Source organism: Pipistrellus kuhlii, unplaced genomic scaffold (genome assembly GCF_014108245.1).
Source record: "Pipistrellus kuhlii isolate mPipKuh1 unplaced genomic scaffold, mPipKuh1.p scaffold_m20_p_13, whole genome shotgun sequence".
Lineage (NCBI taxonomy): Eukaryota > Metazoa > Chordata > Mammalia > Chiroptera > Vespertilionidae > Pipistrellus > Pipistrellus kuhlii.
Window position 1 is genome coordinate 18,257,986 of NW_023425438.1, and position 12,730 is coordinate 18,270,715.

The window sequence follows — 12,730 nt, forward strand, 5'->3', positions numbered from 1 at the left end:
TGCATACTGCAAGAATCACTGCTGAAAAACTGCGCCAGTTGGAATGGGAAGTTCTCCCTCAACCTGCATATTCTCCTGATATTGCCCCTTCCGATTACCATTTGTTTCATTCTTTGCAAAACTTTCTTCTTGGAAAAAAATTTAATAATGAAGAATGCCTCAAAAATGCATTGACCGAATTTTTTGCATCAAAATTACAAGAATTTTACAACAGAGGGATTAAAATGCTTCCTGAGCGTTGGGCACAAGTAGTAGAAAACAACGGCAACTATATTGTTGATTAAATTTTGTTGTATTGTTTAAATAAATTCGATTTTAAAAAGTATTAGAAAACGACATTAATTATTACTAGACCTAATAAATTACTTACGGAATCATTTATTTCCCACCGAGGATTCAAGGTTTAGTATGTGAGTTCCCATGTTAAGTAGCAATGTTTAAAGAATGGACAAGGAAATGCCAATAAGCCTACATCTCCAGAATTCTCTTTCCTGACTCTTTCTCATCCCATTCCAGTTGACCACTGAAAAGCACACATACTATCTGACTGCAGATTCTCCCAATATATTGGAGGAATGGATTAAGGTGTTACAGAATGTTCTCCGAGTACAAGCTGCCAACCCGCTTTCCCTGCAGCCTGAGGGCAAACCAACTGTGAAGGGCCTGCTCACAAAGGTAGGAGGCCTCTGTGTGCCTGAGAGGGTCTCCCCCCCCCCCCAATCGGGAATAGTGGGTGTCAGAGGATATACATTGAATATTTATGTTATTCTGGGGTGGAAACAGGTATTTTAAATAGAATGCTAAAGACCAAGACCATTAAAGAAGAAAAATGACAAACTTGACTATATATAAAAATCTAAATGTTCTTACTCTCGAAAATTCTCTAGGCAGAATTTTTGGAAAGGTATTTCAAAAGGTAGATGAAATGGCTGAAGAACAAGCTTTTTCTAATCGGTAGGTAAAGGACACCAACAGGGGAAGGGACAAAGGACTCCAAGGGAAAAAAGCAGAGCTGGGAGAGGTCATATGGAATACACATGCTTCATAAGCACATGGAAAGACATTTGACTCTCGCTAATAATGTTCTTTAAAAAGCACAACTTGAAATAATAGATATTTTTAACCATCTGGTCAAAGGAGAACATTTTTAACGTTATGAAATGCAGTTATTGATACAAATTGAGACATCTGCTAGTAAGAGAATTACTCTAGAAGGCAATTTGGCAATGTCTTGGCCAAACTGTTTATTCAGTAAGTATTTTTGAAAGAACAAATGAATGAAAAAATATCATATGTTTTCAAAACATATATGCATTTATGTTTTTAAAAGATTTTAAAATAAGTCTTTTAAAAATACATTTGATTCAGTAATCTTAGTCTAAGTAATCTATGCTCAGGAAATGGTCTTAATCTAAAAGATCTAAGTACAAGGATGTTCATCACAGATAGATGTTCTCTATTTAAAAAAAAAGAGATATAATTAGCATATATTGCAACACAGATCTTAAGTGTAGAGTTTGATGAGTTTTGACAGATATAGAACATTTCCATTATCCCAGAAAGATTACTTGCATGGAATAGTTTATAATAAAGAAAATTTGGGATCAACGTAGATGCAGAGTAGGGGGTAGCTTAGATAAATATGTGTTTAATCAGATAATGCTTTATTCTATAGTCATTTTAATTGTTAACAGTAATGTTACAGAAATATGGTGTTGGGTGATAAAACAAGCAGAGTGCAGTATTACATTCACTCAGAAGTGTATAATGCTTTAAAGTACAACTTTTGTTAAACATATTCATAGAAAAGAAGGCAGCTATTCTTGCCACCAATGCTATATGGGAAATTTACCAATGTATATTGAATATGTGATTTGATTTTTGTTTAGTTCCATTTTATAACTTTTTAATAAGTTTTGATTTATGCAGAAAAATATTATTTAGTTTTTAAAATTCCAGTTGGTTTTGACAGATATTTATATTCTACCCTCTGATCTCAACCTCTCTCCTTACTCACACCACTCCAATTCTTGGACTTCATTCAAAACTGAGCCCCCTAATCCTCCCATTTTAGTCCAGTTTACCAGTCTCCCCCCGTGCCCCTGCTTCCTTCTCCACCAATCTTTGATCCTGTGTTTGATCATAAAATAGCTCCTGCTCTAAGACCTGTGATTACATTATATTCCTATGGCTCTGACAAATCCACCCATCAAAATTTTCCTTCATTTGCTTTTTAAAAAGTATATTTTTATTGACTTCATAGAGAGAGAGATAGAAACATCAATAATGAGAGAGAATCACTGATTGGCTACCTCTGCATACTCCACAGGGGGATCCAGCCTGCAGCCCAGGCATGTGCCCTAAACAGGAATTGAACTGTTACCTCCTGGTTCATAGGTGGATGAGCCATGCTGGCTGGGATATTTTTTTTTTTAAATAAATGAGTTATTAAGTTAAAAAAAAATCATCCTAAGTAGTAAAAGAAAAGCTGCAAGAGTGAATATCCAGAATCAAATTAGTCACGTTCTTAATATCTACCTTAATATCTAACTACATATGTACTTCATAGCAATGGGACAACTTGGAAAAACCTGCTCCCCTGAGGGTGAAAACATGGGGGTGGACAAGGGTTCTTAACTGGTAGGAAGAACAGAGACTGACACAAATATACTCCAGTTTTGATGAGTCTCTTTTTTAAGTTTGTTTAAAAGAAGAAGAAGAAAAGAAAAAATAGCAAAAACCTTGCATAACACAAACCATTCAAAACTTCCAGGATATTTGTCTGCAAATATATGTTTCTAAATTTAATTAAACTGAAACATGTCTTGCCAAATGAAACATTTTTCTATTTTTTTTCCCCCTCAAGCAGCATTTTAAATCCTTCAAACTGTGAGATGGCGGAGTTGTTTGCTTAAACCATAACTCTGAAAGCACAGAGGCTGGCTGCTTGTGGGTTTAAATAAAACATGTGTTTTACTCCCCCCTTATGCACAGGGAGGAAGGAAGCATTTATTGAGTAACTACTATTCTGCTTTGTTGACATTTTCTTCTCTGGTCATCACAACGGCCCAATGAGGTGTCCAGGAATCCCATGTTACCCACAGAGGCCCAGAGGTGAAGTCAGTCGCCTGAGGACACCATCTGCTGTGCGGTAGAACTGGACTTTAAGCCTTAGTCCATTTGACTCAACATTGAGGCCTTTCAAAATCTATTGTGTCAGTAATTTATATTCTTCCCAATGTGTTACTATCAGAACAGTTCATTTAAATGTAAGTCATTGCAAAGATCCTACAAAATATATCTCTCCCCCTTCTCCCATCACCTCCTACCCTTCCCTCTGTCCTCACTTGCTCAGTTGCAGACACATTTCTAACATAGGGTGTTATCCTAGGGAGTTCTGGGATTACTGGACATCTATGAAATATGAAAACTATGACATATACTCATAGTATATGAGTATATGTCATAGTTTTTGAAATCAGCATCTTGTTTTATCCATCTTTGAATCCTCAATCCCAGGCACAATACTTGAGATATAGTGAGCATCTGTTAAATGTTGAATGATAAGCCCCAAAGCAAAACATGTCATGCTACAGGTAAAATTTAAACCGCATTTGACAGTCTAGTTGGAATATCACTTATACTTTAAGCAAACTGGATACTTATACAACAGAGTGTGTATGCCATACTTTACCTAAAGGTGTTAGAGTTCTGAGTTGGCTACATTCATAATTCTCTGGAATATGATTTCAGGTGAAGCATGGCTACTCCAAGAGAGTCTGGTGTACACTGGTAGGAAAAACACTGTATTATTTTCGCAGTCAAGAAGATAAGGTATGTATGTATTTTTAATATGCTAACGAGAGGAACATTTTGTTTGTCGTGTCTTACATTTTTTCTGTTAGTCTTCGGTTGCTAGCTAAAAGTTTAGACTTTTTTGATAAGGTTGAAATTTTGCATAAAATATATTACTGAGCCAATTATATACCTACAAGGGTCTTGATTCTTAACTACACATTTTTGCAACTTCTAATTAATGCACTTTTTTCTTAGAAAAGCCTTTCTCTACCTCACTCCCAACCATCAATTTCTTGTACTTTTGAGGTCTGGCAGGCTAAATAAGATTGAGGGAAGGGAACAACAAACTAGGGAAGAAGAGCAAGGAGGGAAAAGAATCCAGTCCTGTGCCAGGCCCTCCATACCGTTTACCTACCCATTCATCTACCTATGGATGTCCTGTTTATTCATTTTTAACTAATCTCCTTCCAAAAAGAACTTGAGTTATATTCACTTTCTGAGTAAAAATATAGGATATCTACTCCATGTCACCTTTGGTTACTGACACTATAAAAACTAAACCAGCATGGGCCAAGACGCTCACATAAAATAAAGATGCCAGTGGCACAGAACAGCGGCTTGTGACCAGTTACTGTGTTAATGAGACTAAACTCCTTGATCCAGTGACCACATGGGTCCGCTGGTTTTTCTCTGTCCCATTTTCACAGCTTGCACTCTCCGTTCAGAGTAGCTACATTGAAAATGCATGCCATTATTTTCAGTGTTGCTCAGAGATGGGCATTAATACAGTGCAGCCCTTAAACATGATACCTCTGAAGTAAAATAGGAAAATGCACACATATATGCTATATGAATAAGCACAATATAAAATTATATATTTAGTATAATCCCAACTAAATGTTAAGTCAGGAAAATAGAAGCCGCTCTGTGTATTACAGGTATAACAGCATTATTGATGTTTCTATCTCTCTCCCTTCCTCGCTCTGAAATCAATGGTAGGAGATGAGATCTGAGGCATGACAGGGATCAAATTCCAGGGGGCCTATCATAGTAAGGACTTGGGCTTTTACCCCAAGTAAGATGAGGGGTCTTTGGAGGTTTTTGATCAGAACATTGGCATGATCTAACTTATGACTAAAAGCACACTCTGGTAGCTGTCTGAGGGAATGAGGAGACTAGTTAGGGGGCTATTACAGTAATCCCAGTCAAGGATGATTGTGGTTAACTGGTAGGAGTGGAGATGTAAAAAGTGACCAGGCTCTGAATATATTCTGAAAAGCTTGTTGGCTGGTATGGGAAAAGATATGGGATGTAAGAGAAATAATAGAGTCAGTAAACAGCTGGAAAGATGAAGTTACCAGCAGCTGAGATGGGGGACTGCCCAGAGCAGGTCGTGGGAGAGGACTTAGGAAATTAAGTGTGAGATACTCGTACACGACCAAGTAGAACTAGCGAGTCTGGAGTTATACATGCCGGGGTAGCTAATATATGCTGGTACTAAAGCCAGGAGCTCGGATGAGATCACCCACGTGAATGTGGGTGGAAAAAGGATCCAAGCATTGAGCTCTGGGCTGAGCATGAACATGTACGATGGTAAATGTTCTTCTTGGAGTCAGAATGAATATTTTCAGATTGCAGTTGCAAACCTTATCAGGCATTTAGAAGCTGCAAATCAGAAGCAGACTGTATTTTCCTGGAATAAATGTACTTGATTAAAACAAACGTTTTAGAACAAATACGCTAGATATTCAGCACAACAGATATAATTGTTTTTGTCGACAAGAGTAGGTAAAATTTAATATGCATCAATTTTAAGAAGTTTTTCTTACCCTTACTAGTAAATTAAGATGGAAGAAATCATAGCATTGTTTTGTATTATTATGTCTGTTAATAAATACCCTCTCAGAACACTACTCCTTCTACTGTGATTTAGGATGATAGCTAGTCACACTTCTTTGTACCAGCTACCTAATTGTGTTACTTTTTCTATAAATAGTATTGAGACTATGTCTACACTTGGTTTTTTGGTCCAGTATCTTAAATCAATTTGGGGGTAAAAAAAAAAGTCAAGTGAATGTTTTGACTGAGTTATTATATATAATTGCTTGACTAAGTAAAGTAGTCAAGCAATTATATAATTGCTTTTTCCACAAAAGGTAAATGCTTAGTATTCAAATTGTTCTTTTATATTGCAATTGGGCATTTTGGTTTCAACTACTGGTTTCATAACCACGGATAATCCAGTTGCCTGTAGGCGTTCATTTAAGAAAAGGTACGCTTTATAAAGGTAAGAATGAAAAGGAATATGAAAAATTTTACTAGGAAGCCGAAACCAGTTTGGCTCAATGGATAGAGCGTCGGCTTGGGGACTGAAGGAACCCGGGTTCGATTCCGGTCAAGGGCATGTACCTTGGTTGCAGGCATATCCCCAGTGGGGGGTGTGCAAGAGGCAGCTGATCAATGACTCTCTCTCATCGATGTTTCTAGCTCTCTATTTCTCTTCCTTCCTCTCTGTACGAAAACAATAAAATATATTTTTTTAAAAATTTTTTACTAGGAAAAGATTTAGAAAGTGCCTTCCTCACAATTACTAATACTTTCTTTAGTTGCCTTTAGGTCAGATCAAACTCTGGGAGGCTAAAGTTGAAGAGGTTGACAGATCCTGTGATTCAGATGAAGATTATGAAGCCAGTGGGCGGAGTCTGTTATCCACGCATTACACCATCGTGATCCACCCCAAAGACCAAGGTCCCACCTACCTCCTGATTGGGTCCAAGCATGAAAAGGTTCGTAAGGACTTAATGGTTGGTTTAGAATGATGTAGATTTAACGTTATTAACTACTGCTAATGATTTTCAAATCATTTTCATGGAAACAAGGAAGGAAACATTGCTAGAGACTTTCAACTCTGTTTTCAGAGATTCTTTACATCCCTAGAAACAAGCCTTGTTTAAATGTGTCATTTTTCAGTCGTATTGATAAAAGTGGTCTCCAGGCTGAAATTAGTGCAGGTATAGGTAGATAAAGGAACATTATGTTCAAACTGTGACTGTCTCAGATTGGATTTTTTCGGGAGGGATGAATCTAAGGCCTCCAACTTTATAATTTTGACTAATTTTCAACAAAGTTTTGGTTTAGAAAAAATTGAAAGTCAACTATTATTATATATGTAATCATATATAAAAATATAAAAGTTACTTATAGTTACTTATATATTATATATAAAATAAAAAATAAAAGAGGCATCACAATGGGGAAGTAATGGATTGTTCAATATAGAATATTTTGTGTTCATTGTACATTGAGGAAATTGGCTACCTAGGAAAACATTAGTTTAGTTTGTCATCTCACACATATAGCAAAATAGTTTCCAGGTGAATTTAAAGAGTTAAATGAAATAATTTTTTAAAAGAGCCTTTATCTGATCTTGAAATAGAAAGTACTTTCTAAAAAGAAAAAAAAAAGCAATGTAAGAAACCCAGTAGAAATGGGTGATAGATGTGACTACATAAAATTGGAACAGAAGTGGCAAGAATAGACATCTTTGCCTTGTTCCAGATCTTAGAGAAGAAGCTTTCCATTTTTTCACCATTGAGTATGATATTATCTGTGGGCTTTTCTTATATGGCCCTGATTGTATTGAGGTAAGTTTGTTCTCAGTATTATTTTCGTTTTTAAATTTTCTGGAATTCCTACGTATTTTGTATGTGTTATATGTATGCACTGGGAGTCAGACTTTAAATGTGGTAGAATTTACTGTATTTCTTAAAGGAATATTAACTGGTTGTATTTACTCTAGTCTCTTAACATTATATTACTTTAATTTTATCGTGTTTTCCTAAGCAACATCTATAGAACAGTGGGAAAAGTACAATGAGCACAATTCAACTGAGCCTACTTCAGAACTGTTTGAATGCGTGGCTTGCTTTTAATTATTACTTAAAATCAAAGAGGTTTTGTTTTTCCATGTTGAAGTTTTCCATAGTTTATGCAAGTTGTGTTTTCCCTTAAATCGCCAAAAATTATACACTGGTTAGCATTTCTGTTAATATGTTTTGTTTTTAAGGACACGTGGCTTTATCATCTGACTGTTGCAGCTGGAAGTAATACTGTAAACGTTGGATCTGAATTTGAACAGCTCGTTTGTAAACTGCTAAATATCGAAGGGGAACCTTGTAAGTTCATAATGTATAAGGCTTTATGGCTTATGAAATGCATCCAAACCCCCTTGGCCTAATGGAGCTTTACTTCCTAAGTTCCTTTCCCTGCAAGCTACCCACCATTTCACTGGCTTTGCTTGTCATGCGCCAGAATGCTCACTGTGGTTCCTAAACTCCAGGGACACCATTGTTCCCCCAAATCCCATGTCCCGTGACACCTCTGCCTTGGCTGACAATACCCCTCTGCTTGAAATGTCCCCCTTCTTTTTTTCTTTTTTTTAAATATATTTTATTGATGTTTTTACAGAGAGGAAGGGAGAGAGATAGAGAGCTAGAAACGTCGATGAGAGAGAAACATCAACCAGCTGCCTCTTGCACACCCCCTACCGGGGATGTGCCCGCAACCAACATACATGCCCTTGACCGGAATCGAACCTGGGACCTTTCAGTCCGCAGACCGACGCTCTACCACTGAGCCAAACCGGTTTCGGCATGAAATGTCCCCCTTCTTACATTCCTCGCCAACATGGTAAAAGCCTGCCTACCTCAGACGCTCCCCAGCCAGCCCACTCCCGCTCAGCATCTGGCTCATAAAAGGTTCTTAATAAATGTTAGAATTATGTCCTACTGAGCTTTGCCTTTTAATTACTTCATAGCATTTATTCCTTTGCATTGAAATTATTTTTTATGGCTAAGGTTTCCCCAGTGAGAGTCTAGATTCTGTGTTATGCTTTACTTAATTGCAGAGATCAAATTTTATTTTGAGTACCTAACATAGGAATTTAATAAATGTTGATTTTAAGAATGTTCTTCTTTGTCATTCTATCTCCTCCTACTTGATTTTTCCTTTCTAGATCTTTCCGCAGCTCCTTCTCGTGTATACTCATCTCCCCACCTGGGTCCCCAATCTTTAGCACATCTAAGCAACATCATAGTGCCCTGGTAGACTGGTTTCAGCCGAGAATAGTAAGACCACAGTCTTCTAGATTTGATTTCTTCAAAACAGAGACATGGGAGTCCCCCATGGCCAGGAAAATGAAATGAAATCATGCTGCCAAAGTTTTTTCATGACCTTTATGACTTAAAGTTGTGAGCCAGGCCTAAGTTAACTAATTTCTAAAGGGCTAATAAATGGGAGGCCAAAATAAGTGATTCTTTCTGTTTTCTAATCCTATTTTACCCTGCATTTAGCCTCTCAGATATGGAGACATCCTACTTTGTGTCACAGCAAGGAAGGAATTGTGTCCCCTCTGACAACACTACCTTCTGAAGCTCTACAGACAGAGGCTATTAAATTATTTAAGGTAAAATTTTATATGGTGTTCTATGTTATTAACATTTTAATTTGAAAAAATAAAAATAAACAATTTAGGTATATAAAGTTTCACTGTTCCCAAGAAAATTCAAAATGTGGTGGTTGTTATTATTAAGAAAATCTACTGAAATAAAATTAGGTGAATTTAATGTGCTTTCCATGTGAGACTTTGGGATTTATTGAAATAAACCATGTGTGGTTTGGGCGATGAGAAACTCTTAATATCAGAAGAATCATCTTCCATTCACCTCCCCAGAGGAGGGATTTCTCGCATCACTCCTAACGGGGTGTTGGGAGAGGGTCAGCACCCTTCTTCTCCAGTGCTGCTCTCAAGTTCTTATTATTCAACTTCTACTAGAAACACCTGAGCACTTGAAACATGTCATTTAACCACATCTCTGTCATTAATCAGCTTCTGCTAACTTTTCACATTTCATTATGGATTTTGGCTCCCAACTCACGTACTTTCTGCCTCAGATCTTGCCATTATGCTGAATGACTTAATGATTACTTGATGCGCCAATGCAATGGTCTAAGATTCCAGACCTTCTTAAGGCCAGTAAGCTTCACCTCTGGTCTGTTTCACCTTCCTGTTCTCCATGTCCACACCCTGACCTCACCGATCCTTAGGAGTACACCACCTCTGAAAGTTTAAATTCTATTATTAATACCTCTTTCTTTAACCATATTCTCTTAGCCTGGGAGCTCTCTTCTTTTCTTACTCTTCCATTTTTCATTCCTCACTCAGACCTTTGTTTGGAGTCATTTATTTTCTTGGAGATCCAGAGAGAGCTTGAAAACTTCCTCTTGGCTTTCCTTCCTTCTTGTTCCAACCTGGATGACTTTCATTAATACTCGTAGTTCCTTGAGACCCATAATTCCATGAACTTTTCAGCCAAACCCCAACCTACCTCAGTGCTCCTGTCTTATCTGCTGCCACACAAATCACATGTGCACTGCGAGGGAACATTGAACACCCCTGTGCACTGGAGCCGATGTGAACCTGTGGTCTTCATTCCTCAGAGCCGACAATCTCTTCTTCTGCTCGTCTTTGGTCACATTCATCCTCAACCTTCCCCCTCAATGACTAATGTTCCTCCCAACAAACTTACCTTCTACAATATTTTATTAAGAAAATTAGAGAGCATCGGTCATGAACACCTCACATATCTTTTCCTAGCAGACATTATCTATTTTCCCCTTCATTCCTCCAGTTTCCAAATATAGTATAACTTCTATGGATTCAGATATCAACTGTACACCAGGAGGTTGGTACTTCATTCTCGCCTAGTCTCTTAGAGTCTCAGTTTTTGTGTTTCTTTTGGCTTCTTCTTACCTACATTCCTGCCATCTCAATAAAGTCATCTGCTTATTAGATAATATCAAAAAAGTATTGTTAGTTTGGGAGGGTATAATATAACATGACGGTTATGAGGAAAAATGTATCAATTCTAGATTCATACTGAAATATTTATTGGTAAAAAAAACACCACCACCATGATATATATATTAAAATACTCTAGGGAAAAAAAGTAGAGTAGAGGTTGAATGAAACATGTTTAGCAAAATGCTAATAATTGTTGTTGCTTGGTGATGAGTGCATGAGTAATCATATATATACTATTCTCTCAACTTTTGTTCATATTTTAATATTACCATAGTGGAACATTTTAAAAAACCCACCCATTGAATACACAACTACCGAAAGCAAGAAAGACTCTACACAAATATATTTGAAAATCTGAATGAAGTGGTTGACTTTATAATAAAAAAATAAATGGCTGAAATTAAATCCATGTGAGAATGAAAATTTACCAATCTTTTAAAGTGTAGGTAAATTTCAGTGCATAGAAAAAGAAGGAAATTTTCCAAATTCTGGGGTGTGTGTTTTTTTACTTTTTACTTTGGAAAATTTCAAACATATGTATGAGTAGATAAAATATGAGGTCCAAGGTACTCATCACTCAGCTCCATAGCATCAACACATGGCCAGTTTTGTTTTAGTCTCCCCATCCCCACTGCACCCCAGCATTGGAATATTTGAAGCCATTCTTAATAGTTATCTCACCAGATTCTTTACGTGAAGTATTATTTGGAACCAAACACCAGGAACAATTGTACAAAACAGAACATTTTGTGCAAAAACTAGTAAAATATTAATTAACAGAATCCAGCATCAGATTACAAGAGTACTCTAACATGACTAAAAGATTTGTTACAGGAAATCAAGGATGTCTATATATTAGATGCCTATTAATATTATTTATTATTAAGTAGACAATCATCTCTATAAATGCTAAAAAGGCATTTGACAAATTTAACGTTCATAAAATAGTGATACTTTCTTAACATGATAAAAGTTAATGGTGGAAATCTTTTTTCACTGCTCATTTTATGAAGAAGTTCTTTGGCAGCAATGCTTTAGGTTAGAGTCTAAATGTATTTGATCCTATCTGTCCTTAGAAGGGATAAAGACTACCTACTGCATAGTGACAAAGTATTAAAACCATCCATTGGTGTTTATGAACTCTTGAATGTTTCTTAATAGATATTGTGTTTATTTGATCAGATTTAAAATCCATCCGTTCATTAAACCTTGCTTTGTCACTCTATGCTGTGTAGAGAATAAAAAAATATATTAATAAGGCACAGTTTCTATCCTTATGGAGTTTATAGGGGATAAGAGATGATTGATGTCTGTGTACCTTTAAAATGAATGCATATTCTGCCCTTAGGTAGAGTGTTTTGTAAAGGTCAATTAAGTCAAGTTGGTTGATAGTGTTCAAGTTTTCTAAGTCCTTACTGATTTTCTGTCTCTTTGTTTTCTCAATTATTGAGGGGGGAGTATTTGGAATCTCCAACTATAATTGTGCATTTGTCTATTTCTCCTCACGGTCCTATCAGTATTTGCTTCATCTACTTTATTAAGCACATAATCATTTAAAATTGTTATGTCTTCTGGATGACCTGGCTCCTTTATTATGATAAAGTAACCCTCTTTATGTCTGTCAGAATTCCTTGCTCTGAAATACACTTTGTCAGCTATTAATGTAGCCTCTCTGGGTTTCTTTTAATTAGTGTTGCCATAATATATCTTTTCCATCCATTTGACAAAAAACAAAACACTATTGTTAAGAAGAGAACCAGTATAATTCATGCAGGATATCTAATCATTCCTCACCTTGACTATACCTTTTTCTTTTTTTAATCCAGACCTGCCAGCTTTTTATAAATGCTGCAGTTGACTCCCCTGCAATTGATTACCATGTATCTCTAGCCCAGAGTGCTTTGCAGATCTGTCTGACACATCCTGAGCTACAGAATGAAATTTGCTGCCAGCTCATTAAACAGACGAGACGGAGACAGCCACAGAGTCAACCAGGACCATTGCAGGTATATAGTAATATTAATACATATACATGCAATTTAAAATGAGGTTGCTGTCTTGATTGTAAGA

At 36.5% G+C, this 12,730-nt stretch overlaps 1 protein-coding gene across 4 annotated transcripts in view; it reads left to right on the plus strand.

The window, feature by feature from the left end:
- The window catches only part of PLEKHH2 (pleckstrin homology, MyTH4 and FERM domain containing H2), a 66,920-nt gene that overhangs the window by 33,091 nt on the left and 21,099 nt on the right, over positions 1-12,730 (plus strand). For 3 of the 4 annotated variants that reach the window (XR_006741410.1, XM_036435161.2, XM_036435163.2), the window contains exons 15-20: positions 517-675; positions 3,754-3,834; positions 6,405-6,584; positions 7,865-7,973; positions 9,150-9,262; positions 12,487-12,666. Coding sequence is in view for 3 of the 4 variants with exons in the window: in XM_036435161.2 (XP_036291054.1) it covers positions 517-675; positions 3,754-3,834; positions 6,405-6,584; positions 7,865-7,973; positions 9,150-9,262; positions 12,487-12,666 (822 nt within the window). In the remaining variant the exon portion in view is untranslated. The remainder of the gene's footprint in view (positions 1-516; positions 676-3,753; positions 3,835-6,404; positions 6,585-7,864; positions 7,974-9,149; positions 9,263-12,486; positions 12,667-12,730) is intronic. The other variant, XM_036435162.2, reaches the window with a different exon arrangement.